The 26,366-nt window shown below is 44.2% G+C and overlaps 2 protein-coding genes across 7 annotated transcripts in view; one reads left to right on the top strand and one right to left on the bottom strand.

Annotated features, from left to right (window-relative positions):
- The window catches only part of USP19 (ubiquitin specific peptidase 19), a 121,551-nt gene extending 105,858 nt beyond the window's left edge, over nt 1–15,693 (top strand). For all 4 annotated transcript variants that reach the window (XM_085853163.1, XM_085853166.1, XM_085853164.1 and 1 more), the window contains 5 exons: nt 7,800–8,031; nt 8,802–8,954; nt 9,656–9,819; nt 10,105–10,268; nt 14,037–15,693. In XM_085853163.1, coding sequence (XP_085709289.1) covers nt 7,800–8,031; nt 8,802–8,954; nt 9,656–9,819; nt 10,105–10,268; nt 14,037–14,183 — 860 coding nt within the window. In that variant the 3' untranslated portion in view covers nt 14,184–15,693. The remainder of the gene's footprint in view (nt 1–7,799; nt 8,032–8,801; nt 8,955–9,655; nt 9,820–10,104; nt 10,269–14,036) is intronic.
- A 37-nt stretch (nt 15,694–15,730) lies between these two features.
- Nucleotides 15,731–26,366, bottom strand: part of DNMT1 (DNA methyltransferase 1) — a 101,391-nt gene continuing 90,755 nt past the window's right edge. For all 3 annotated transcript variants that reach the window (XM_085853161.1, XM_085853160.1, XM_085853162.1), the window contains exons 23-33: nt 25,730–25,864; nt 25,418–25,596; nt 25,170–25,273; nt 24,809–24,950; nt 24,424–24,590; nt 24,110–24,287; nt 23,781–23,967; nt 19,244–19,407; nt 17,511–17,627; nt 16,862–16,947; nt 15,731–15,890 (exon numbers count right to left, since the gene is read on the bottom strand). In XM_085853161.1, coding sequence (XP_085709287.1) covers nt 15,860–15,890; nt 16,862–16,947; nt 17,511–17,627; nt 19,244–19,407; nt 23,781–23,967; nt 24,110–24,287; nt 24,424–24,590; nt 24,809–24,950; nt 25,170–25,273; nt 25,418–25,596; nt 25,730–25,864 — 1,490 coding nt within the window. In that variant the 3' untranslated portion in view covers nt 15,731–15,859. The remainder of the gene's footprint in view (nt 15,891–16,861; nt 16,948–17,510; nt 17,628–19,243; nt 19,408–23,780; nt 23,968–24,109; nt 24,288–24,423; nt 24,591–24,808; nt 24,951–25,169; nt 25,274–25,417; nt 25,597–25,729; nt 25,865–26,366) is intronic.

Below are 26,366 nucleotides of genomic sequence, written 5' to 3'. Positions count from 1 at the left end.
TCCTGAACATTCATTGAGACTGGTAGGGGAAATGTATTGCGAAGCAATTCTCGCTCTTGTTTTGTCAGTGAAAGTACAGTACAATCATTAAACCTGCCAGCTTACCTTGCCATTCCAAACAAGTACAATCATGAAGCCCCCCATCAGATAGGAGGAGGATTATTCCTGTTGTTAGGTTTGTTTCTACGATTGGTGCCCCCTCCCTCCCCCAATTTTTAATGGTACCTCAGTTTATTTGACCCCCCCCCCCCCCCCGGAGTACTAAACCACCATTTAGGTCTTCTGTCCTCTGACTAGGTGAAAATTTAGCTGTCGTATTGCAGATTCCTCATGAAATGATCTCAACCTGATTAGATCATGGCGTTGATCGGCAGAATTCTGTTGCCACGGCAATAATCTCGGTAACTTGGTTTGTGTATGCAATGTATCTATAATTCTAGCTGTGTGTGTGTGTGTGTGTGTGTGTGTGTGTATGTGTATGTGTGTGTGTGTGTGTGTGTGTGTGTGTGTGTGTGTGTGTGTGTGTGTGTGTGTGTGTGTGTGTGTGTGTGTGTGTGTGTGTGTGTGTGTGACCTCTGTTTCTCGACAACCACTGGTCCGATCTAATTGAAACTTGCCAGGTATATTGCTGGGGACCTGAGTATGTGCCTTTTCAAGGTTTGATAATAATTGGACAAGTGGTTCCCAAGTTGTGGCCATTTATTTACCAAAGCAATGACAGGACACGTTGCTGCGTAGGCGTGGCTGATGGGGAAAGGGTGTCATTTAGTTACCAATGACAGGACACGTTGCTGCGTAGGCGTGGCCGTTGGGGAAGAGATCCTCAGCCGCGTTCCCCATTACGGGTGACAACGTACGGACTTCCGGATAGTGATGACTTACTGTATTCTAATAATTTCTCGATTTCTTATGCGCATTTATAGATAAACACAATGCCCCAATCCAGTCATCGCTTATGAGAGTGAAGGAATGGCCTGTGTGGTTGTTTGAAAGTTTTTTGTTGGTTTTTGCACGTACGGCCACGCACGTATGGGCACGCAAGAGCGAAGGAACGGCCTGTGTGCTTGTTGTTTCTGGCATGCGGTTTGAAAGTTTTTGTTTTTTTTGCACGTATGGTCACGCACGTACGGCCACGCACTCGTATTTCAAAAACCATTGAATATTTAGCTTTCATATTACACAGATCTCTTCCTCATACCAACCTAAAGGTGGGGGACCTAGAGTATCATCAGCTCCTTGTTATTTCTGCTTTTTTTCTTCGTATTTTTATTTTTAGCTGGCGCAATGTCCGTCCCTCTGTCGATAAACACTTGTAACTGCTTCTCCGAACTGCTGATGGGATTGTGAACAAACTTGGCTGAAATGATCTTTGGTGCGGTAGAACTAGGTTTGCTCATGGCATCCTACCCCTCCACCAACAAGTAGGTCATCGTAAGGTTTAAAGGTCCTGAATGTACTTGAATTTTGAACCAAGTTGGGCTGCCATTTTAGATTACAGGAAAACAATTGAACAATCTTCTTCTCTCAAACCTTTTTAATTTTCAATTTGTGATGGAATTCCCATGGTAAACATTATTTGTTCACAATGATGACATCGGTGACGTGGTGTGGCAGCCATATTGCATCACAGGAAAACTTTTTAAAATCCTTTTCTCTGAAACTGCTTCACTGATTCATACGAAACTTTACATGTGATCGATGACACGTAGGAAATATAACTTTATACCAATGATGTCATTGGTGTGTTTTGGAGAAAGTGAGAGTGAGGCAGACCGACTTGGTGATTTATTTATTTATTTTTCTTCTAATCTATATTGCCTTGTACATTTTGCATTACCAGATACTCTTTTTCTTTTTGGTTGAAGAAAAACGACGTTTGGTTTGAAAGATAGAGAATGATGCATGCAAAGCAATTCTAACCACTGGGGTGATATTTTCTGGCAAAGTTCTCACCACACGGATATCGAAGATCAAAATAACTGTGGTGACCCAGTTTTTTTATGGGCAAACTTTAGATGTGTTCATAAAAAAAAAAATAAAGCCGATGCTCGGGTCGTAACTTATTTTGCTAAAACTTAATAAAAGGCCCCTCTGGTTCAAGGATGGAGTAAATATTGAGCAAAACGTGACAACAGCCACGGAAACGTCCCCCAGGTGTTTAGCATATGCGGAACACAATCTATCTGTTCCACCCGTCCGCACTTATGGAACGACGCCAAACCTCATTGATTAATACAAGTGTCCCATTTGAAAAAAGGGTGCGGTAATTGGAGGTTGGGGGTGGGGTGGTGTTTGCAAACATGTTTTAATTATTCTTGGTGAATTGAATATTGTTTTTATTTCTTACCTCTTACCTCTGAAGGTGGATGGAGGTTATATTTTCACCACTGCTTGTCTGTCTGTCTGCATGTGAACAGGATATCTCAAAAAGGTATCGACAGATTCAGATGAAACTTGTTGGACAGGTTGGGAGTGTGACGAGAATGATTCGATTTTGGTGAAGATCCAAATTCAGATCCGGATTCGAGAATTTTTGTAAATTTTCTAAGTGATTCTTCACCATTGAGAAATGGGGCCAAAAACGATATGTAGCACAATCTCTCAAAAAGTTGTGGAAAGATGCGAACAACACTTGGTGGTTGAGTTGGGTAGGTGACAAGAACAAGCCAATTCTATTTTGGAGTTCCGGATACAGATCCGGCTCATCAGTGGGATACAAAATGTAAACCGTTCAGCCTGACGGAGGTGTGCGCTCTAACGAGTGCTGTTCTAGTTACCTCCACCACCGAAGGTGAAGGAGGTCAGTTTTCACCCATTTCTGTCTGTTTGTCTGTGCACAGGAGATCTCAAAAATGTTGTGGATGGATCCGGATTAAATTTTGTGGACAGGTTGGGTGTGTGACGAGGAAGAATTGATTCAATTTTGGTGAAGATCTGAAACTGCATCTGGAGAGGAGAATTATTTAATTTTTAAAGTGATTCTTCACCATTGAGGGATCGGGCCAAAAACGATATAGTACTGTATAACGTATTTCAAAAATATATTGGGCCCGATATGTTCTCGCAGCTCAGGCATTGCATGGCGGAGGGATGCACTCTACTGAGTGCTCTTCTAGTTATATGTAGAGATGATGGGAATGCTACAGCTTAGGTAAGATGGGCTAATTGGTCTTTTCCTGTGCCCCTTATCTTTGGTTAAGTTTGACCTTTTTATAAGAATCACAACTGTGGTTTGGTGTAGTTGTAAGGGGTGGGGTGGGGTGTGGGGGGGTGGAGGAGGGGGAGGGGTTCAATAATACAGGGAAATGGTTTCAGTGAAATTAGGATGTATTGACTTGAATCGTGAAATGTTAACCTGTGTTTCTCTTGTTTTTGATAACACTCATTACATAGCCTTGACCGTTGTTGACATTTTGAAAGCGGCTCTGGATGAATCCTCAAAACTGTTCCTTATCGAGAAACCTCAGGCACGCGTTACCATGGCATTGGTGCAGTGCAGGTCAGGCCGAGACTATAACATTTGGAATTGCATCAGTCATTGTGGACGATGCTCGGCACCACACAAACAAAGCATTGTGGGTTATGTTGGGCTTGTTTTGTTTCCTTTCACAGCATTACTGCACCAACTTCTTACTGCTTGCAGTGCCACTGGCAGATTTGACACTCCTGCATATCGCTCTTTCATTCCATATATATTGGTATCCTGAGCTATTGTGGGCTGCTGTCAATAATCGCTTGACATTATTCGTAACAAGTTGGGTCACCTGATGAAGATGGGGTTATTCAGATTTTAGTAATGTATGAGAAGATTGTTAGTTAAAATGAGCAAAGCCATAAATATGCGATCACAGTGGAAAGTATGGAAATGCACCAATGGCAGAATAGACATAGCAGAGAGAGCAGAATGTGGGAGGGGAAGAAATACCCAGAATTCCCCTCCCCCCCCACCCAGAAACGGATGTTTTACACCCACAGCAAAAATTAATTTGGGAGTGCAACACGGCAATGATGAGCCAAATGGCCTCCTTGGGACATTCCTCGTTTTAGCTTGTGCAGGATCGTGTAACCACTGATTGGACTCTGTGTAGTCCCGCGGAGACTCGGCCCTTTGTGTATTAATTTCCATTCTGCATGTTTAAAATAAATATTTCAATGCAGTTTATATGACGTGACAATCGGTCGCTGAAAGCATTGTCGTCTCGCATTTTTACATCAATTTGATAAAGAATTGAATTTTTTTATTTATTGCGACATTGACCTTTCATGTGTGAAAGTAATAATTCCGTACAACAGATGTCGGGGAAATTGGTCCAGAGGTTTGCAAACGGAGGAGGAACAAACAGGTGTCTGATACCATTCTTCCTCACCTGGTGACCAAAGTGGTCTCCTTCCGAGTAGTTTGGTTTTACCGTTTTCTGTTGTTCGCGTCCAACCTCTGCCAAAAACACATCAGTTTGTCACAAATGCAATCGCCTTTCGAGTGGCATCGCGATTGCTTCACTGGGTCCTCTCACGGCCTCGTAAAAAAAAAATCAACGTTTGTGAATCACGCGCCATTACGGGCCAGCTCAAACGTTTCATCGGATGCTTTTTGGTCAAGATGATAAACTTCTCGAGTTCTAAAATGTCTTCTTACTGGTCATAGTAACTCTTTGCCATAGAAACCCAACTGGAGATTTCACGATTGCGTTTGAGTTTTCTAATAAAAAAAATGATGTTCCGAAACGCACTAATTAATTCCCTTCCTTATTTGGTGTACCATCACAAGTTAAATGGGGGTGCGAGTAAATGATCTGTGTGAGAACGTGATGTGGTTTTCCCTGGGTTGATGGAGAGCCCAAAATATTTTGACTCTTGACCCACTTTATCAACAGACGCTTGTTTGGAGAACATGTCCGTGGTGGAAAGGAGTAGAGATACATGCTTTTCTTTTTGTTTGATTTTACTTGGAACGTAGTTTTGAAGCTCGGAAATAGTTTGTTGATTCTTTCTGCCCACTGTCCATTTTGTGTCATGGAGGGTCGCGTCGCCAGTCGGCGTGTGGAGGGTCACATTGCTCGTCGCTTGCATTGGTGTATGCCGTGTGTATGTTTTGGGCGGTCTCTGTCTGTCTTCATTGACCTTCGTGTTGTTGTGAAGTCTTAGAAATGAACCTTAACATATCTTGTGCTTCATTTTCCATTGTTCACCTCCTTTACATACTTCATTCTCGAACGTCACAATTTGGTTTGCTCACAGAGACAAGTATGCATTTAATTTGGCGGTTGCCGTTACGGTTAATTGTTTAAAAACAAAAAAAAAAGCAAGAAGAAGTGGAGACAATGAAGTAATTTTGCCACAAGGATGAATGTAACGTGTTTTAATGGAAATGTCAAGCCTTGCCATTGTAAATGTTGCCCGCGTGCATAACAGCGTGACTCTACAAATGTTTTATTCACCAGTAAACATTCCATTGAGGGTATCTGCCTATGAACGGTCTGTTCGAGAGAGAGAGAGAGAGAGAGAGAGAGAGAGAGGGGCGGTGGGGAGGAGTGGAGGCAGCTGTGGAAATTTCCAGCACATGGTGGAGGAGTGTAATCCACGTTTATTGTGGCGCATCATGAAATTCACCAACCATCGCCCTTATTCTTGGACTGAGACTTTAATGAAAGCAAACTCTTCATCACCGATTTCTCCACCGAGGCATACTCATCATTGTGCGTTGTGGTCCCTTACCATGAACTTCAACGCAAGACAAAGCCATTCGGCCCATGGGGTCTGCCAACCCATGCGTGTTTGTCGGTGCTCCATCTCTTTCAAACACCGAGCTGAAACGCATCGATCATGACCTCAATGATTAAACGAGGCCGCGGTTCACATCACGAACATTTTGCTCGCTGGATTTTGGAGGTCGGACTGGATAACACTTCAAAACAAAAGCTTTCAGTTTTTGGTTACAACCGTCGAACAATCAGTGATCAGATACTTTGCCGTCATGCCACCGACATGAACTCACAGAGGGGATCTCCATGGGGACGTGTTTCTGAAAGGGGGAGGAAACAAACCCCTCCCCTCCTCCCCGGTCTGTTTTGTCTACGAATATTTTAGTACTTTTGTTGTTATTTTTTTGTGCAGACCTTTTTGTTAATACAATGTTCTGATTTTTGTGAAGAGTTGTAAATACTCGATTTTGTTTGCCTTGGAAGTAATATTTATGCAGTGTATATATATATATATATATATATATATATATATATATATATATATATATATATATATATATATATATATATATATATATATATATATATATATATATATATATATATATATATATATATATATATATATATATATATATATATATACAGAATTAGTTTTGGGCCCCATCTCTCAATTATGAAGACCGACTTAAGAAATTAAAAAATTCTCGTATCTGGATCTGGATTCGGACCTTCACCAAAATCGAATCGGTTTGTCCTCGTCACACTTTGAACCTGTCCACCAAAGTTTGTCCAAATCCGTTCATAACTTTTTTGAGATATCGTGCTCACGGAGAGACGGGTCACGGAACTTCAGTGTCGGAGGTAAAAATTTATGGCACCAACGATGACTCCTCGAGTACAAAAGGCTCAAGTATGTAATGCCCGAACACGTTCAATATGATTATATGGTTTTGAAGCATGGACAGTGGACACTCAAATTTTTTTAAACCTCGTGATATATATAACCTTTGGCAAATATGAAGAACATTATTTCACACCAAATTGCGATTGCTCGGACGTGTTGCTCGAATGGATGATACACGATTATCAGTTCGTCGTCCATCGATCTGGGCTTGAACAAATTGTAGTTGACCATTTGAGTGTCCACAGACGACACAGCGAAAATAAAATAAAATAAAGATGATCACACAACCTTGTTTGAAAAAGTATAATAGAGGAAGGGATTTATTACCACGTCATGTGGACAATGAAGAGCGCAGATTAAATTGCAACACTTGGTCGGATGTTGTGAGACTAACGCAATAAACCAAGCATCTTGGAAACGGACGTGCGGTTACATTATGGTATGACATGGAGGCGACACCCTACAAGCTCTGCTTCAAAGGGGAAACTAAGCATGTGCCCACTATTACTACTACTACTGTACTACAAATACTTTTGTGACATGGTTTCCACAAAGTAGAAATAAAGTTAATTAAAAAAAAATTCAACCAAATGACGATCAAAGGAAAATGTGATCTGATGTGCAAGCTCTGTCTGCCTTGGATGTCACGAAAAGCAACACCAAGCTGTGTTCATTTTATTCAGATATGTGCCACCCTCATGTGATGGGGAGCAGATGCCACCTTGTGTCCTGATGAGAAGTGGAAATGCTTGTGTCATGGCATTTGCGACTTAGAAATGGTCGCAAAAGTTTCCATTGAGCTGTTCAACATGACGTTGTGGCTGACAAGTGTGTTGTATACGTTGAACGACATGTCAGGGAGTCTGTCGAAGCAGGAATTTGGAAGTATATGTCTTTTAATCTCCGCTCGTCATGATTTAAACACATCCCATGGAGGAGCTTGTACACGTATTGCACGTGGCACGGACAAGATTTTATTTGGACGAATCCAGGGCAATGACGTGATCTGCTCGGATTAAAAGCACCGACAGTCATTATTCCACCCCCTCCCCCAAACCTAATCCTCAGCTCCAGCCGAGTTTTCCAGGTGCACGGCTCTGTGTTCTAAAACGACTGTCAGGTATGGGATTGCTGTTTAATCACTGCCTTGTCCACACTTCAATTCTGTGTGTCCTGTCTTTCACATTCAGACGGCGTGCTCTCGATTCCTGATGAAGCCAACCTGGTACTGGAATGGTGCAACCACAGCCGAATTCCAGGCCACGTTGCTGTGGAGACTAAGCCCCTGCTTGTGGGGTTGGAAGAGGAGGAGGAGGGCGCTGGCGGTGGAGCGGGTGCCAGTGGGAGTGTCGTGGGTGTAACGCTTTCACACTGTCTCAATCTGTTCACAAAACCAGAGGTTCTAGCCCCAGAAGAGGCCTGGTGAGGATAATATATATATATATATATATACATACATATACACACACACACACACACACACACACACACACACACACACACACACACACACACACACACACACACACACACACACACACACACACACACACGTGAAATCTTGTGGAAGAACTAAGATGCATAACAGACCAGTGGAAGGGAGGGGGAGGGCGGGGACACCAGCAGCAGGTTTGAGGGACACAATAATCGTGACATTTGATCGCAACAGTTTGCCATTGAACTGAAAGGCACTGTACGTACATTGAGAAACGTACTTGGTGGATTTTCCAGATATAGTGCACTTGACCAAAATAAAAATATGGGGTTGGGGGCAATGTTGGGACTTCAACAACATGGATTGTGGTGCCAAGCCGAGTGATTGGAGCTGAACACCTTTTGGGAACGGATGGGACCAAAAGTAATCGAGAAGTGCACTTTGGACATGGGATAACAGGTGGACAAAGCTCTCCATGAAATATTTTATGTGGGTCACCTTACGGTCCTTTGAATGAAGTGAGCGGGTGTTTAGTTCATTGTGTGTGCGTGTGTGCGTGCGTGCGTGCGCTTCCACGGTAGAACATGCCCATCGACTTAGGACCCTCATTTGTCAACCTTTATCGGAACAAGCACGTTATCCACATGATTGGTTTACGGGGTTTATTCTCATTGCTTCCTTCAAATAGCAATGGAAAAGTCACTAACCTTTAATCTTTCCGTATGCAGCACATAATCCTCCCATCCCTCTTCCCCAGGTACTGCCCTCAATGCAAAACTCACCGGCAGGCAACAAAGCAGCTGCTCCTTTGGCGTCTCCCAAACGTCCTAATTCTGCAGCTCAAACGGTTCTCGTTCCGCAATATCCTCTGGAGGGATAAAATCAATGCCATGGTGGATTTTCCCATCAGGTGAGCCACGGTTACCCAGATTAAATTATCAAGCTGATGCAATGACACGGTGGCTGCCGACGTGTGCCAGACATTCCCAAGGCCATGACCTGACATTTGGCCTATCACACACCTGCGATGGTGTTTGTACACTGTACATGGTTATTAATTGAACCCGTAATCCAAACCAAAATCTTAAAATCCAACTATCAGAGCTCTTGCCTTTATGCATTCATCAACTGGGTGGGGGGCGGGGGGGGGAAGTTTCCCTCTATATAAATGTTCTGCCGAAACATGTTTTCACTTGTTTCCTTCAGCAATTGATTTTGGCATGGCTAAAATACAAGGTTTCTTACCTCCGTCAGCGAAGGTGTCCGCAGGTTATGTATTCGCCCCTATATGTCTGTGAGCATGATATCTCAAAAAGTTATGGACAGATTCAGATGAAACTTGGTGGACAAGAACAAGCCAATTGGATTTTGGTTCAGTTCGGGCCTGTCGGTGGGGATACAAAATGTAAACTGTTCAGCATGGTGGAGGTATGCGCTCTACCGAGTGCCGTTCTAGTTTGTTTGTTTCTGCTGTGGTTAGGACTGAACGCTCACATCACTAATGTTCTGGTCCACTGTGTTCCATTGATGGGAGCAGCTGATGCTTTGATAAAGACTGTGCTGTACTTTATATGCATCTCTTTTTATTTCAAACCATTCCCATCACCCCAGTGGCTTAGATCTGAGCGACTACTGCATTGGATCCCAGGAGGAAACCCGGCCAGCCATCTACGACCTGTACGGAGTGATCAATCACTATGGTGGGCTGATTGGTGGTCATTACACTGCGTTCGCACGGCTCCCTCAGCTTCCCGACTCGCAGGCCAGCGACATTGGTACATCACCGCGAGTCATGTAATTGCTCGTTTTGCAAAAAGTAAAAAATACTGCAAATAATTATGAGCCTTTGTTTTCCTTATGCAGTCCGTCTCATATTTTGGGCCAAGGTCTCTGTGAGGCATGTGAAGGTTTTTTTTTGAGGAACAAGTCATTGTTAGTTCATTCTCCGGATGTTGTTTTGCTTTTCTGTCTGTGCGGCATCACCTGTCATATGTGGGTCGAGCGGTCCTTTTGATCTGCCCCTTTAAGTGTGTGCTGCATTGGTGGGACATGTGGTGTAGGTTGGCGGTTGTTTGATGACAGTATTGTCACTGCCGTGGAGGAAGATCGAGTTCAGACCAGGTTTGCTTACGTATTGTTCTATCGGTGCCGGAACACCCCGATGACTCGACTGCCCAGCCATTCCATCTCCGCCGACGTGGAGGACAAGATGACTCTGCAAAAGGTGGTTGGTGGAGGGTGGATATTATAGGGTGTTCTCATGGTATCTCTGTCTTTGGTCATGTACGGTGGAGAAATATCAACCTTCCGATAAAAATTACTCATCTACAGTCATGGACAAAAGCATTGGCATCCTTGCACTTTTTTCAAAATTGCACCATTTCTTCCAGAAAATTGTTGAAATTAAAAAATCTTTTGGTATCCATAAATGTATTTCTTTGGTTTGCAGTGGAACAAAACAAAAAAGCTGAAAAAAAAAATACGAAATTTGAGCTCATTCCACAAAGAAATCCTAAAATGGCCCGGACAATATTGTTGCGAATTCGCGCCCGCCGGCGTGCGAATGGCCTCGTGACTCGAATCGCGGCACGTCGCCCACCGGATGGACAATTCTGTCGTGACCCTCTCGGACTAACGCCGGGAGCTAGTCACGGGTGGGCCTTTCGGCCTCACCACGATCGTGCCAATCGGCCACCCGCGTGGGATAGGGTTGTTCGCCAAACTCGACCTACCTAAGTACCCACGCGGACGGTAGACCGGGCGATCGCACCTCGCCGCAGGTTGACTCCGGACACAGGCCGCTTAAGCGATCCGTTCCGTGCTATCGGGATAACCAAGCGGTGTTATCGTCGGCCTCGACGGTTCCGATTAATTATCGGGCGTATTGAGCCCACGACGAACCCGTTACGTGAAGCAAGATGGAGATTCAATTAAAGAAAAGACGAAGCGAAACGGGAAAACAGTTCAACATAATGCACATTTATTCCGCGGCACACGGAGAGCACACGTATAGCAAATGCAACAAAAGAAACAATGACGCAGAGATACTACCGACTAAGACCAACACACGGCAACACTTAAACAGTTTTACTTTACAGACGGCGCCAACAACACATTTACTCAAAAGCAAAAGAAAAGGCCACCCTCAAAGACAAGGGGGCAGACGGGGCCTGTGGGCCAATATTTGCGTGGGACCTGAAGGAGCGGTCAGGTCCGCGAGACCGGGTGGGTCCTACCCGCGTCTTCGTGATGAGCCACAAATGTGGCAGCGCGGCGGTGCCCCGACTTCGTGCTCCTTCGCGGGTTTCGTTGGCACCGCTTGGAGTCGGGTGGGAACGGGGCCCCCTTTTCGCACTATCTCAGCACGGGGGCAAGGGGGAATTGTTGATGCTCTGGGGAAGGAGTATAGCTGGCTTGCTTGGGTCCCGTGACGAGCGATTCCACCGCGACCTCCGTCTTCGTTGCCTCGGACCCGAGCTCCTCGGACTCTTCCCCCAATTCTCCTCAGCCGACTGCAGAAAACCACCGGGACGCCCTCGCCTCCCAACTCCACTCCGCGCTCCAACCCAACTTGACTGCCTCGCAACAACAACTCTTCTTTCTCTCTGCCCCAAAATTCTTCGCTTTTCTGCCACTCAACTCTGCTTTTCTGCTCGGCGTTTTATAGGCCGGCAGGAGAACCCATATGCAAATTTCCGGATCAGGATGAGCTCGGGGGCGGAGCCACGCCCGCCCATTGGATGGAGGAAAAGGGGCGTGAATCTCCCCTGATCCTAGAATTTGCATATCTCGATTCCACACAGACACGCCTGGAGGCGGGCCAAGCCGCCCCGCGCTTGCTGAGTGGACGGATCAGAAGTGAGCGTGTAGCATTCCTGATCCGAATTCTCCTCGGAAAGGCCGCATTTTGCACTCGCGGCTCGGCGCGTATCTTGTACGAGCCCAGGACAGCCCGACGCTCGGTGCTCACAGGTGGTGCGGGAATGGCGGTAGAAGGAGGGAGGTGAGGGTGGTGGAGGGTTTATGGTGGTGGTTTGATGGTCATGGTGCGTTTGGGAATGGCATGATGCGATGATGTGGGAGCGAGTTGTGAAGGTAAAGGTCGTGGCTGTTAGCGTTGTTGTTGTTGTTGTGAAGCGGCGCTGTGGTTGGTGGTTGTGTGATGGCGGTTGAGACGTGGTTGGTTCAAAATAAAGATAGAACAGAAAAACGGCTATCTCAAAGCGTCGCAGCCCGAATGAATCACATTTATTCCCTCTAAACAACGGGTTTGGGGCGAACTACACATGTACTCACAGAGATATCTCACCTACGGAACCTGAATGGTGGTTTGCGAATTTCCACAACCGTAACAATATTATTGGCACCTTTTCGAAGTTATTAGGAATAGTTAGATTTCAAACAGGTGATTCTTCTTTACTTTGGATTTGAACTCACCTGCAGTGAGTTGCAGCTGCCTGCATTATAAAAATTTACTCATTCAACCAGTTTGAACAGAGAAAAGGAATCATTCTGCTGTTTTGTGTCACTGTGTATACCACAATGAGCACAGAGAAAAAGAAAACCAGAGAATTGTCTGAGGAGGTCAGACACAAGATTGTAGCCAAGCATGGACAATCTCAAGGCTACAAGTGCATCTCTTGAGACCTTGATGTTCCTGTGTCCACCGTACACAATGCTATCAGGCAGTTTAAGGCCCATGCTACTGCAGCCAACCTCCCTGGACGTGGCCACGAGAAAACTTGATCGAAGATTGCAGCGAAGGATTGTTCGAATGGTGGAGAAAACACCTCGTTGAACTGCCAAACAGGTTCAAGCTGACCTTCAGACACAAGGTTCAGTTTCAACTTGCACCAACTCAATGAAAGGGGGTTCGATGGAAGGAGACTTTGGAGGACCCTGCTACTGAGAGAGAGAGAGAGACATGAGAAAGCCTGACTGGAATTTGCCAAAACACACAAACAATCCAAAATCCTTCTGGGAGAATGTCCTTTGTACAGATAAGAACAAATTAGAGCTGTTTGGTAAAGCACATCATCTCGGTGTACAGAAAACAAAATGAAGCCTTCAAAGAAAAGAAAATATTCCCTTCAGCTAAACATGGAGGAGGTTGTGATGTTTTGGGGTTGCTGTGCTGTCTCCGGCACTGGATGCTTTGCTTGTGTGCATGGCATCATGAAATCAGATTACCCAGGAGGCATTTTGGAGTGCAATATTCAACCCAGTGTCAGAAAGCTGGGTCTCCATCGAAGGTCATGGGTCTTGCAGCAGGACAATGACCCCAAACACACTTCAAAAAAGCACCCAGGAATGGTTCAAGATAAAACAATGGACTGTTCTGAAGTGGCCAGGAATGAGTCCAGATCTAAATCCCATTGAACACAGCAGTTGGGAGAAGGCACCCTTCAAATCTGGGAGGACTGGAGCAGGTTGTGCAAGAAGAGTTGAACAAACTGCCAGCAGAGACGTGCAGGAATCTCATTCATGGCTCCAGGAAGCGCTTGATTGTAGTTATTTTGTCCAAAGGCTGTGATACCAAATATTAAATAGTGGGTGTTAATTTTATCTCATTTATTTTTATTTTCTGATTTAAAAAGGACATTTGAAGTTCTCAATCAAAAACAAAGGTTCTGTAATAATGAAATAACGAATTGTGGAGATCAAATACTTGTCATTTTCAACTTATTTTTAGAGAAAATTGTGTTATTTGAAAAAAGTGCATAAGGGTGTCAATATTTTTGGCCATGACTGTGCTTCCATATTAGAGCCAAAATGGAAAATATAACCTTCAATTCAAGTCAACTGCCATTATTTGACACAAACAAGAAACGTTCCTCTAAAGACTATATGTACGTGATGACCATAATCTGTGACTTGCAAATCGAACATGTTTGACACGAGCTCGTTTTCATTTTCAGTGAATCGCTATACTACATCTTGTTCAATGCCAAACATGGTAATGATGTCATGTAACCCCAAACCCTCGTTTCAGATGGAGTATGCCGTCACAAGCGTGGAGGACGGACCTTCGGATTCTGAGCTACTGCCTCGACACGTCGAGGAAACCTGCACAGGTACAAATGATTGGAAAAATACCATTGCTGTGACACATCACAGTGACATGGAGGAGGTGGATTAACCCAGTGACAATGGAACAAGTCACATCTCACATCACCGGGTTTGTCACGAACCTGATGAAATGGCAAATTAAATCTTTCCCTGCCTGCCAACCTCATTTCAGCTCCACTACAATCCCCAGCCTTTATGCTCCAAAGAGTGTGCTGACGCAGAAAAAATATCGACAAAAAAACACCAGTTGTGGTCGTTGTTCACCTTCTATTCCAAAGGATTGGTGGTTATGACATCAGAGAGTCTGTATTGTACTGTGGGTCCAGGGCATTGCATAATTTGCCTTGAAAGACGGTGTTTGAAATGGGCTACGAGTGGTGAGCTCGCACGGGTTTGGTTTATGCCATTTATCCCTGTCCTCTCCTCTCCTCCCTTCCACTCCACTTGGGGTTTCATCAAAACCCTATGTTTGATCCCACCCACCATCACACGAGATATTTCTGTGCCATACTCTGTCTGCAAACCAACGTTCTGTAAAAGTCCCGCACTGTAAAGACACCTTTCTGACCTGATGTGAAAAACTTTAATTTGTTTCTTACATTGAACTTCCAAATTAGTTAATATACTGTCCCAAGATTCTACAGTTATCAGCACAAAGTGACTTTTTTGGGGGGGGATGGTTGTTGCTGTGTTTTGTTGGGGAAGGGCTGCAGCTCTAAAATAGCAGTCCTAGAGTTGTTTGTTGGTTTTTTTTAGAGAGACAAATTTGACTGGTTGTGATCGTCTGCATTTGGTTTAAAACGAGGAAGTGAGTGCGAATGCCTCAGCACTGGATTGTTTTGTTTAACGAGCAGATTCGTCTCAAACGTGCCGAGGGAGCATCACCCTCGTCTGTCACTGCAGGACATGTAACCAGATGTCCATAAGGGTAATGAACAATCCCCATTGGGGGGGGGGGTTGGGAGATTGATTAATTAAAGCACTTGCTGGAGCTGTGCACAGGTGTTTGCTTAGAGTTTTTATTTCTGGTTCGTTGATCAAAGGAGGGTCTCACTGGATGGAAATGCAAACATTGCTCATCGGTGATTTCAATCACTTCAAACAAGTGATTATAGTAATTTATTCCTGCATTTTTTTGTTGTTGTTCAAGTTAATGTGTTTGAGATAATCCACAATCCTCTGTTGGTTTAGCTGCCAATGCCACCACACCTGTTCGAGTGCTACATCTCAGCTTATCTGACCTGGCCTTGAGCATCAATTTTTCATTTTCAGTCTGACACCTCTGGTTGCCATTTCCATGTGTATCAGTTTTGTATAAAACTTCGCACAGCCCCCTTTGTGTGGAACAGACGACACATGATCTTGGGCAAACGAAATCCCTGGCCTTGTCTCCATTTTCCATCCTTCCTCCCACAGTTTGTTTATCTTGCCGTTAACCACTGCTACACTGCTTGTTCACATCCGGTAACTTTAAAGCCACATGTTCACCGTCCTGTTTTTATTTGCTGGTGAATCTTATTAAATGTAGCTCTTACACGAGCCTGACTTTTGTAAATAAAAACACGAACAAGGTTTAGAAACGTCATGAAGTTGTGAATTTAAAGTCAAAACAAGTGCTGAGTTTACACATTTATAAGCAACTGCTTTATTTCATTTCATTAAAAACATTAACCAAGAGTCAAAATTCAATAAAAAGGGTCACATGTTGATGGATGAAGGGTGAGCACTTGAGGGCGTGTAGTTCGTTTAAAAGGAGTCGCTGCTCAAAGCAATTTTCCTGCGGAAGGACAGGAGAGAGAGCTTTCACTTCCTGGAATCGAGCAACGTTCGATATCAGAACGTACGGAGTAAGCACAACATCGACCGGATGTGGCGTTTCCTGAACAGTTCAAAAGCAAGCATCATGGTATGGGTAAGGCACCGAACGGTTTGCGATTGCCTAATTAAAAAGCATGGCTTGTTGAAACCGATCGTTTGTACAAGTGGAACGAAGAACTCGTCTTGCTGGAGAAGGTGAGTGTCGGCAAACAGGTGGAGTGCACAAAATCAATGCGACGTCGATTCGAGGTACGTTAACCGTCATGGGAAGCAAGAGGTTGGCGTTGCAGGCGTTAACCCATCAGAGCAAAAAGTGCTCTTTCCCCCACAGCAGTTAAAGTACCTCGATAAGGGTTCCAGCAATTTAGTCCAGATCATGTGGATCACGACTTGATTGGTAAGGACCAGTCACACCATATTAATGTTATTTGTTCGTACGCAGCACAATGCTGTGGGGTAGCATCATTGGCTGAGGGTGGGGATGTGCCATTGATGCAAAGCCCTCTGCTGGTGAGGACAGGAATTTGTAATTAGTTTGGGGTTCCGGCGATAGCTCGCCCACTCTTCGCGACAGACACCGTGCGATCTTGGCGTACACCAACTCACTCCAGCAGATGGACACCACACACATTTATGAATCGTCATCCCTGTGAAATACCGGGATGACTGTTTTCAGCTGTGTCAGGATTCAAACCCAGGCAAGACAGCTTAGAGGTGAATGTGCGTACCTCGAGGCCATCCTGACACAGATAGTCTGTTAATGGGCCAGCCTGTTCCGTGTGCAAAGAATGATATATTCCAGATCATGGTATTCGTTCACAGATTCATTTACTGCCATGAGGGTAACAGTGTGGACGTTAAAACACTACCGATGAAAAGTGCAGCACACATTCCAGAACCCCCAAATTAATCGATGCACACATTTCTCACCTTTGCAATACTTGTTTTTTTAAAATGGATGCCTTGATTTCCAGGCCCAATGCTTTGGCAAGTGGAGGAGGAACAGCATTTCCGATCTGGGTGTTCAAATAAGGATTGGATAAGGAAGGTGCACCAATGAAAATACAGTTGCTCATTCCAACAAAACGAGTGCTCTGCATTGGTGGTTCAAGACAATAAAAACGAGTGAAATGGTTGAAGTTATCCATCAGAAAGGATCAAAAAGTGCTAAATTATCGGGGAGGGGAGTCTTCATGATAGGTGCTCGTGGACCTTCCCACTCCCTTCTGTCTCTCTTGGAGCCCTGACTTCACAAAGGCAGGGGGGTACACCATCTTGGATACGGGGGATCTCTGGGTCGCTCTTGGGAGATCGATTGGCTGTCTATGCTGTGGGCCTGTTCGAGAGAACTGTCTGGGGCTATGCAACAACAACAAAGTGTTGATATTCTGGGCTTTACCCTGGACAACAACCATTTTACTCGTTTTTGTTACACCAAAGTCAATCGCTCTCATTACACAGAATTCTCCCCTACGTTCAAGGACGGTGATATGGTACCAGCGTTCGAACCGGACTACCTCTTATACAAATTACGCAAGACAAGGCGAGCCACATTAATCTGGACGCAAAGAGTGCATACCTGCCGATGCTTGTCAAGAATATTTCCAAAGAAGCGATAAGTGTCGGGGAATCCTTGCGACCGAGCGCACTCACGCACGCTCACTACGCGGTGCTGCTCCGGGTGTAGTACCCTGCCCTGCAACACACATTTTTCAACAGCAAAAAATAAACGATTCCATCCACAGGGATATGTGTATGAAGGTTAGGTTTTGCTGTTGATAATAAAACAAAACCAAAAGTAAAAACATTGGAACATGGCGGCTCAAGCCCACGACCTCGAAAGTTTGGAAGTAGGTAACGCTTAAATTTGGAACAAAACTATTCATTCCATCATTGTCAACCAGAACGAGGACATTAACAAAGTCCTCTTGAAATTGTACAGAGTGGACTGCGGTGGGGGGGGGGGGGGGTCATCCGTCATTTTATTATGTGTGGTGTATGACGACAGAGGAAACTGCGCCCACAAAAGCGTTGGAATGTGTCCTGAAGAAAGGAGTCATGAGAGTGTTTGAATACAATGGCAATCATATGGCCATAAATAAATAGTGATTCTTCACTTTGAGGTTATGATGGTGTCTGGTGTTCCACCTTTTAATTGGCTGGACAGCTCACCAAACTCCAACCACAATTCTCACCTCAAAAATAATAAGAGTAATCATCATCATATGGCCACCATTTTGTGAAGCAGCATAGGCCTCAAAAGCCTTCGGCGTCACCATGGCCCAGTGCAATTGGAATCATCCGAGGGATACAACCACCATGTAGTATTATATGCACGTAAGCAGTACGCATGTTTTTGCTTCATGTATGTACCTTGGGTAATTTTTATTATTTTTGGGAGCGACCATGGCAGCGGTCTGTGTCCTATACACCGCCCAAATAAAGGGATGAGCAAATTGTTTGATAAATGAAGGTTTTCGTATATAAATTCGGTTTTAGACTTTTAAAGGCTGAATCGTGTGAAAATACAGAAGGGTTTCCATTCATGGGTGTAATTCAAATTAATGGATGATTTTTCCCATTTTTGTTATGATGGTTCCTGGAGGGAGGCATTGAGTGTTTTATTGAACGTCATTGAACCACTTTTATGGTTCCCGGATCACTGAACGTATATAGTGTTAATTTCACCTCCAGCAAAGAAAATAAATAAATAATGAACGTTCATTTTCATTTATGGATGCCGTTCCATTGGAAAACTAGAACGACTCGATAGATCACATACCTCCGCTCGGCTGAACAGTTTATGTTTTGCATCCCACTGATAAGGTTTGGCTCCAGATCCAAAGCTCAACTCAAATCTTAGCTTGTTCTGGTCACCTAACCAACTAGTCTTGTCACAATTCGTCAACTTTTTGAGATATCCTGTTCAAAGACAGACAGGTGTGAAAACATCACCTCTGTCCACCCTCGATGGTGTAGGTAATAATACAGTACATTTGTTTTCATTACGAGGCAGAATTTCGAGTGCTACCAACTGGCTAATACTGTATTACGAGTTGGCTAGACTGGGAACCATCAGCGATCTCCAATCACAGCCTTCTGGATTTGCATAAATTATTACCTTGCCTCAAATAATTATGGGAAATAGGCAATGAGTGGTAGGTTTACAGAAAGCAAAAAAAGGACGATGCGATAGGTGGGGAGAGGGGAGAGGGGTGGAAGAAGAGGAAACAGACAGTTCATGATTTATCCTTCATCTATTGTGCAACTCGAGGATAGTCGGCGACGCGAGATGGAAGCGGATATCCTTACCTGCTTCCCCATGGGCTCGGGATTAGTGACGGTTGTGGAGAAGAAGCCATCCCACTCAAGCCGCCCGTACAGACCAGCCCAGTGGTTGTGCCGGTTGCCCGTGTGTGGGAGACACCAAGGGATGAGCGTGTTGAACTGTCGATCCACGGGGTCGCAGGGTTTAGCTAGGGGCAGGGAGGGTTGCATTTGAACGAGAAAGTGAACTTGCTTGGAAACAGAGAAACAAACACACAATGAGAAAGTCTCACAACAATTAGTTGCCATTTTCGTTAAACCTTTGTGATGGAAGTTCCGATTCATTAACACGACTATTTAAAAAAAAAAAATTAAAGCACCAACATCCATTTCACAATAAGGGAGTAAAGAAATGACACGAGTACTCAAACGAAAAAAAAAAAAAATTAAAGTTCATTGCCTGAAAAGTCAATCTTTTTGCAGCCAAAAAATCTGATAATAAAATTAACATCTAATGTTATTTATTTTAAATAATAAGAATAATCCAAATAGCACGGGCGGTGTTTGTCTCGGGCCGTGTTTATGGTATCACCGGTAGAAAATGGATTTCATCCGTTATTTTGTTTCAATCCTCAGTTATTCGATGCACAATCATTTTGATAAAACGGTATGAATTGTAATTGACGTTCTAACACACGTCTGCCTTCCCTTCCTCGCTCCCCCTCACTCCCCCCGCCCCCTCTCTATTCCCATCAGCAAAGCAATGGGTGGTATTTACTTGTAATAAATATAGTAAGGATTTAATTTGGATTATAATTTACAGGTGTGTGTGTGCGTGCGTGCGTGCGTGCGTGCTACTCCTACAGTTCTGGACCGATTACATCCAGACTTGCTACATAGGATCAGAATGGTCCCAATTACGGTACTGGGGTGTTTTTATCTTTGCTGATGGTCTTTGGGGTGGGGATACAAATTATCGATGTAAATGTGCATCGTGTAGCGTTGCGTACAGGAGGGTATTACAAGTCTTCACTATCTCCAGTACAGTATTCTGTCCCCACATTTTGCAGTGCAGTGTTGAATTATAAGCAGTTGGTCCGTTTTAGCTTGATGCACGCAACCAGGATTATTATTTTTTTGCATACACAGCTGTCAGTTGCATATACACCGCCAAAATAAAGGTGACCATACTCTGTGCAGAGCGTTGGTGTTGCCTAAGCAGTCTCCTTAGCTATTGGGTATAATCCTGGACGGGTCACCACTCCGACACAGGATACCGGCAAGCTGGCACTCATTTTGTCGACCTCGAAAGGATGACAGGCAAAGTCAACCCCACCTGGTATTAATTCAACAGCCGAGTGGGATTTGAACTAAGGATCCGAAGCCCACCACCCTAACCACGAAGCCAACACCAAGCATAAATAAAGGCATTCATCAGAATAATGTGTTGCATGCTTGGAGCCAGACTGCCCATATGGCCGGTACTCTGCTAGTAGTAGTAGTAGTAATAATAATTAATTAATGGCCGTAGGGTGGGTGCTCTGCTCATAATAATAATAATAATGATAATCAAAATCCTGAACACCATCCTGTCTGTGATCAAGAAAAATAAATACATTTTCTTTGTCAAATTCGGACAACTACTGGACAAGAAATTAAGGACTTTATTACTAGTAGAGTTGTTACTGGTACTTTTTTTTTTTTTTTTTTACTCAGACCGTTAACAAAAAACAACTTTTTCAAGGATTTTCAAACCTTTGAAAACAGACAATTTCAGGACTTTCAAGGATTTTAAGTCCACGTATGAACTGCACAATTTATTTTCATGCAGACTCGTTTTGGAGAAGGAAGAGCAGCAGTAATGAAACGAAGCACGATTATGAGGGAATGCTGATGAAGAAAGTTTTTGCTTTCCCTTTTTAAAGAACGAGATTATTCGAGGAACACGGACGGCAAAAGGAAGGCACAGTTACTCGGGTTTTCGGCACAAGTCAGAAAGTCCACATATAATAGTCGATTACTTAATCATGACATTCACTGGATATCTTAAGTGAGATCATGAGCCCGGAGGGGGTGGGGAGGGGTTACTTCCCATAATCAGGGAAGTTTTTGCCCATCATCACTGGGAGAAATCCATTATTAAAATAATAGTGAAACCATTTTGAACATTCAAACTGAAGGCAAATCCAAGATGGTTAACCATAATTGTTGTGTTCCTGGATGCAAATCGGCCTCAGGGAAATATAGGAATATGAGAAATATCCGTGGATAAGGGCTGTAGCATTCCTACCATTTCCTATCAATACCAGCAAGCAGCTGCAGTGGGTAAGGACCGTACGACGACCCCATGTCTGGCGGCCTACCCACACTTCGAGGTGTGCGCCGATCACTTTGTTGCGCTGGATACGGATGGATGTGGGAAGAAAACTCCATCTTGGGAGCAACGAAATCCTGAACTATTCGCATGGAATGATTGAAATATCGTAGATATAAAACCACCGTAAGTTAATCGTACTCCAAATAAACTTGAAGCCAGAAAATTAAAAAAAAACACAAACATCTGGTCAACTTGCTGAAGAACAAGTGAACTTTCACAATGCTTCGCTGCTGGCTGAGCCAATCAGTGCAAATGGCAGATCACTCGCATGCTACGCTGACGGTGACGAGGAAGGATCTTTGTTGTATTTCTACGACTTGTCAGGGACTGAAGACGTGGACTTGGAGCACGCCACACATCCTCAGGGGGTAAGAAGTTATAAAATTCTCCATATTCTATCATCGTATGTGGTAACTTTCATTTCTATAATTAATGTAGGCCTATTTTACTTCTGATATTTTCTAAGGAGAAGGTGAGGGGAGGGGATCATGTCAAGATTTTAAATTTTATTTTTAAAAATACAACAGCTGACAATGGATCACTTTAGGGCTTGTGAAGGTTATTTTTCCCCCCTTTTCAGCAGTTCTAAACTGAATTCTAAATCACTCTTTCAATGGGGCCTGCACTACAATTCCAGCACAACACACACAATACATTTGATGTGTGTACGAGTTCAGTGAGCCATAGTAGCTAAGGAAATGGATGATAAATCCAGCGTTAAAGAAAGATCCCGAAGACCAATTCACACGATACATTTTATACGTATAGGCCGACATATCAACACATCATTTGTTACCTCGTGTGCACAATATATGAGGCACCCGATGACTGTTGTTTCTCAGGGTTTCTAGGCATGTGTGGCGATGCATTTTGTCATGATGGCCTTATTTTGAAAGTCACGTATTATATCCCCATCCATCCATTGGGGCCGTACTCTATGCAGAGCGCATTGGTGCAGCTTAAGCAGCCTCCTTGGCTATTGGACACAATCCTGGACAGGTCGTCACTCCGACACAGGACACCAGCAAGCTGGCACTCATTTTGCCGACCTCGGAAGGATGACAGGCAGAGTCAACCCCACCTCGTATTAATTCAACAGAAAAGTAGGATTTGTACTCGGCATCCTCGGATCCCAAGCCCACACCAGGCATTACATCACCAACAAGGAACAAAATAGAGCCCAAAACTGCCTTGGTGTAGATAAAACAAAAGGAAGTTAAAATGAGGAGAGTCGATTGAAATCAAAACAAGTCCTTAGAGCAGTGTTTCTCAACCGGGGTTCCCCGGAACCCTAGGGTTCCGCAAGAGGTCGCAAGGGGTTCCGCGAGAAACTAATAAATAGGCTAATGTATTTTTGAGTAGTTTTTGTTTGATTTAATATTCGTAATTTTACTATACACGTACGGCATATTGTTGGAAACTCCTTGGTTATTATAATAGAGGCTTCAACCTCTTATATTATTTACAATTATAACAACCATAGGGAATGTATTTAACGATGTCTATATGGCGCCAGTGTGAAACCGCCCTCACTGGTTAGTGGACGTCCTGTACGCGGTGGATTCGTGTATCATTGAGTGACTGACTCAAGTACGGGATGCATGCACGGTGTCCATGTATCTTCTCTGTTATGATTTATCTTATGCCTTTTCAAAATTGTCAATAAACGATGTTATTGTAATAGTTATATACATTCGTTATGTTTGTACGTGTTATACGTATGTGATATTGGTTGTTTATGTATATTTTTTGTGTGTTTAGATTTTTTTGTGAATTAAAACCTCGGTGTGAGGTCTCATAAACGAGCAGTATGTTTTTTTTTTCATTGCCAATAAATTTGACAAAAAGGGGGTCATTTTTTCCTTAAACCATTTTTTCCTTTCCTTTTTCCTTAAACTATCCGAAAAAAATATATTTACCACGTGAACTACGATAAAAATATAAAAGAGCTAGATATTAATAATGGTGTATAATAATTTTTATGCAGGGGTTCCCTGAGACATGAAAACTATTTCAAGGGTTCCACAAGGGTAAAAAGGTTGAGAAACGCTGCCTTCGAGGGAAGAAAATAAAAGCAGCACAAATGTATTTTGGTTCTCAAGCCGAAGTGAATGATACCCTCACTTGGAAGGATCAATTCAAAAGGGTGGATCCTCAACAAAAATGAGTCTCCAAAACAAGAAATGATGTTACGGCAATCCTTACCCAAAGCACAACAACAAACGGCCCGAAGAGGCCCAGGCGGTGCCCGAGGGTCGGGGTGCGAGTAGAGCAGGCATCGTGAGTACGAGCCGTCGCTCAGCCGAACCTCTAGGTTTGGCAGGTCTCGCCAGTCGGAACCAGGGGCCACGGGTATGTAACGCATCCGGGCCTCCACCAGAGGACTCATCGCCTACAGGGAAAGGGATGTGCCACAACAATCAGGACATTTAAAAAAAATAATAATTAATGAACAAAGGGAGGACAAGCATCGGTGCGAAAGTAAGCACGTGCAACGAGTAGAAATGAGTTGTGAATAACCTTTTGGCACAAACCTTGCAAACGTGGTCCCGCAGAATGGGCTGGTTCTGATCTCCACGCATTTCCCTCTGGAACCAAGAGCTGGACTCTGCTTCATATGGGATCTCTAGCTCGTTAGCCCCATTACGGATTTCAGGTAGATCTCCGAGTGCATCGTGCACAGTCACAGTCCTCAAGGGAGCAGATGTGAGCCTGGGATCAAAGAGAATGCGAGTAGGAGGTGAGGTTACAAGTCACACTCAAGAAAGAACCATTGATATTTGAGGGAGGGGGGGGGACAAAGCCGACAGCAAATAAAGGATGGGAAATAACTGAGAAGAACCCGTACCGAGTGATGTTGTTGCAAAAACGTAGCTCTCCCACAGCGACCGTTAGCTGGCAAGCACGTGGAGAGAACACGTGCCTAGGTTCTGGGTACCGAGGCAGAATCTCCCCAGGCGCGGCACCGAGGATGATGGCTCTGCGTCGAGTCTGTGGCACTCCGTACTGGCCAGCCTGAAGGAAAAAACAAAACAGCCATTTAGATGGATACCGTGTTGCCTCTGAGCACCACAGAAGCAGCAATCAGAACAGGCCCGTGGAGAGAAATGAAACCCGATCATTTCCGATAGCAAACACCTGAGCTTGGCACTGCAGGAGCTAGTCTTCTTTGAGCCCATCATGCCAAATAGGCTCTCAGAGATTGGGAGAGTCATCAACGTGAATAGCTTCACCTGCAGCACGGCGAAGGTGCACTGGTAGCCCATCCGCACGAGGGAACGCAGTGTGAGGCGCAGCACGGCCGAGCGCTTGAACGATACGAAGTTCCGGACATTCTCAAGCAGGAAGAAGCGAGGGCGGTAGTAGTCACAGTAACTACAACATGGGACAAAAAGCATGGACAGAAAATGTCAGCGTTCTTGATTGAAGTCTCAAATTTAGCAAAGAAGTGGAAGAACTGCATCGAGTATTATAATACACATTATGGAGGGAGAACCAAGTGAGACATTGCAAACATGGAAAATATTATACGAGTACAACGCAATACTGCAGAAACAGTAGTTTCCTGATTTTCAGGAGATCCAAGTGCTGTACCTGAGTAAGGAAACGACAAGGGAGTTTTTGAATTGCGAGTATGTACGCGAGTTAAAGCGATTCATTCCAGAGAAGCCCTGGCATGGAGGACCTCCACACAGCACCTAAGGAGGATGGTCAGAATGAGAACCATAAGCATCAGAGGGAAACTGGTCAAGGAATCTGGGGCACAGGGGAAGGGAGGGACACCGTGCCAGACCCATGAATGACTATCAGAAAGCCTCGAGCAAGACATATCCAAATCAAACCTCGACATCCCCTTTGGCAGGAAGCAGCTGGCCCAGCGAGTTGGTCTTCTCCCCAGCCATTACAAGCTTCAGAAGAAGGTTACAATCTTCAGTGAAGACCGTGGAGCCAGAATTGTTAAGTCTGAAAGCTTGTGCAGCCGGTTCCCACATCTCGACTGCCCAGCAAGTCTCGGTGAGGCCTAAGGAAAAGAGGGAATAATAATAATGATGATAAAAGGACATCGTACAAGGTTGTTGGAGATGAGTGAAGAATGCGGTAAATTAATGTGAAAGGAAGGAAAGGTCAAGTGCACAAGCAGCAACAGAACACACCAGCCTGGTGAAGACCCTCCGAGAGCCCCCCACAGCCAGAGAACACATCAAGAGCACGAAGCCTCTTGATATCCTGTTCGTTTTTGACTTCCTTCTCCCCTTCTCCATCTTCCACTTTTTGTACCTTACCCTTTCCTGGGGTGTACAAACACGCACGCACGCGCACGCACACACACACACCCACACACACACACACACACACACACACACAAACACACACAAACAAACACACACACACACACACACACACACACACACACACACGATAGTGGATAGAACCTTGGATGAGCAAATAAGCAGGTATTTTTTTCTAGATCACGAGACGACCCGTGAACCTGTTGTAACAGCGGTTAAATATAAAAAAAAATCATTTCAAGGAAAAAAAAAAAAAAAAAGATAGCTCCAGCGAACTATCCCACTGAGGTTGTTCGCATTGATCAAATACTCCCGAAGAGTATTTGACTGAATCGGGAATTGATTTTTTAATAATTTTTTTCGTTGCCCGATTTTAACGAAACTTGATACTACACACCGCGGGAGAATAAGAGTAAGGTGGCCCTAAAATTTTTGCACCGTCGTGTACCGTTTTGGCTGTATTTTGGGAACATACATACATATGAGAGTTTTAGTAATTTAT

The sequence above is a fragment of the Eptatretus burgeri genome, chromosome 13, assembly GCF_056783735.1.
Source record: "Eptatretus burgeri isolate ZD-2024b chromosome 13, Ebu_testis_v1, whole genome shotgun sequence".
NCBI lineage: Eukaryota > Metazoa > Chordata > Myxini > Myxiniformes > Myxinidae > Eptatretus > Eptatretus burgeri.
Note: the sequence above shows the minus strand (reverse complement) of the source record. Positions and strands in the feature narration are given on the sequence as shown.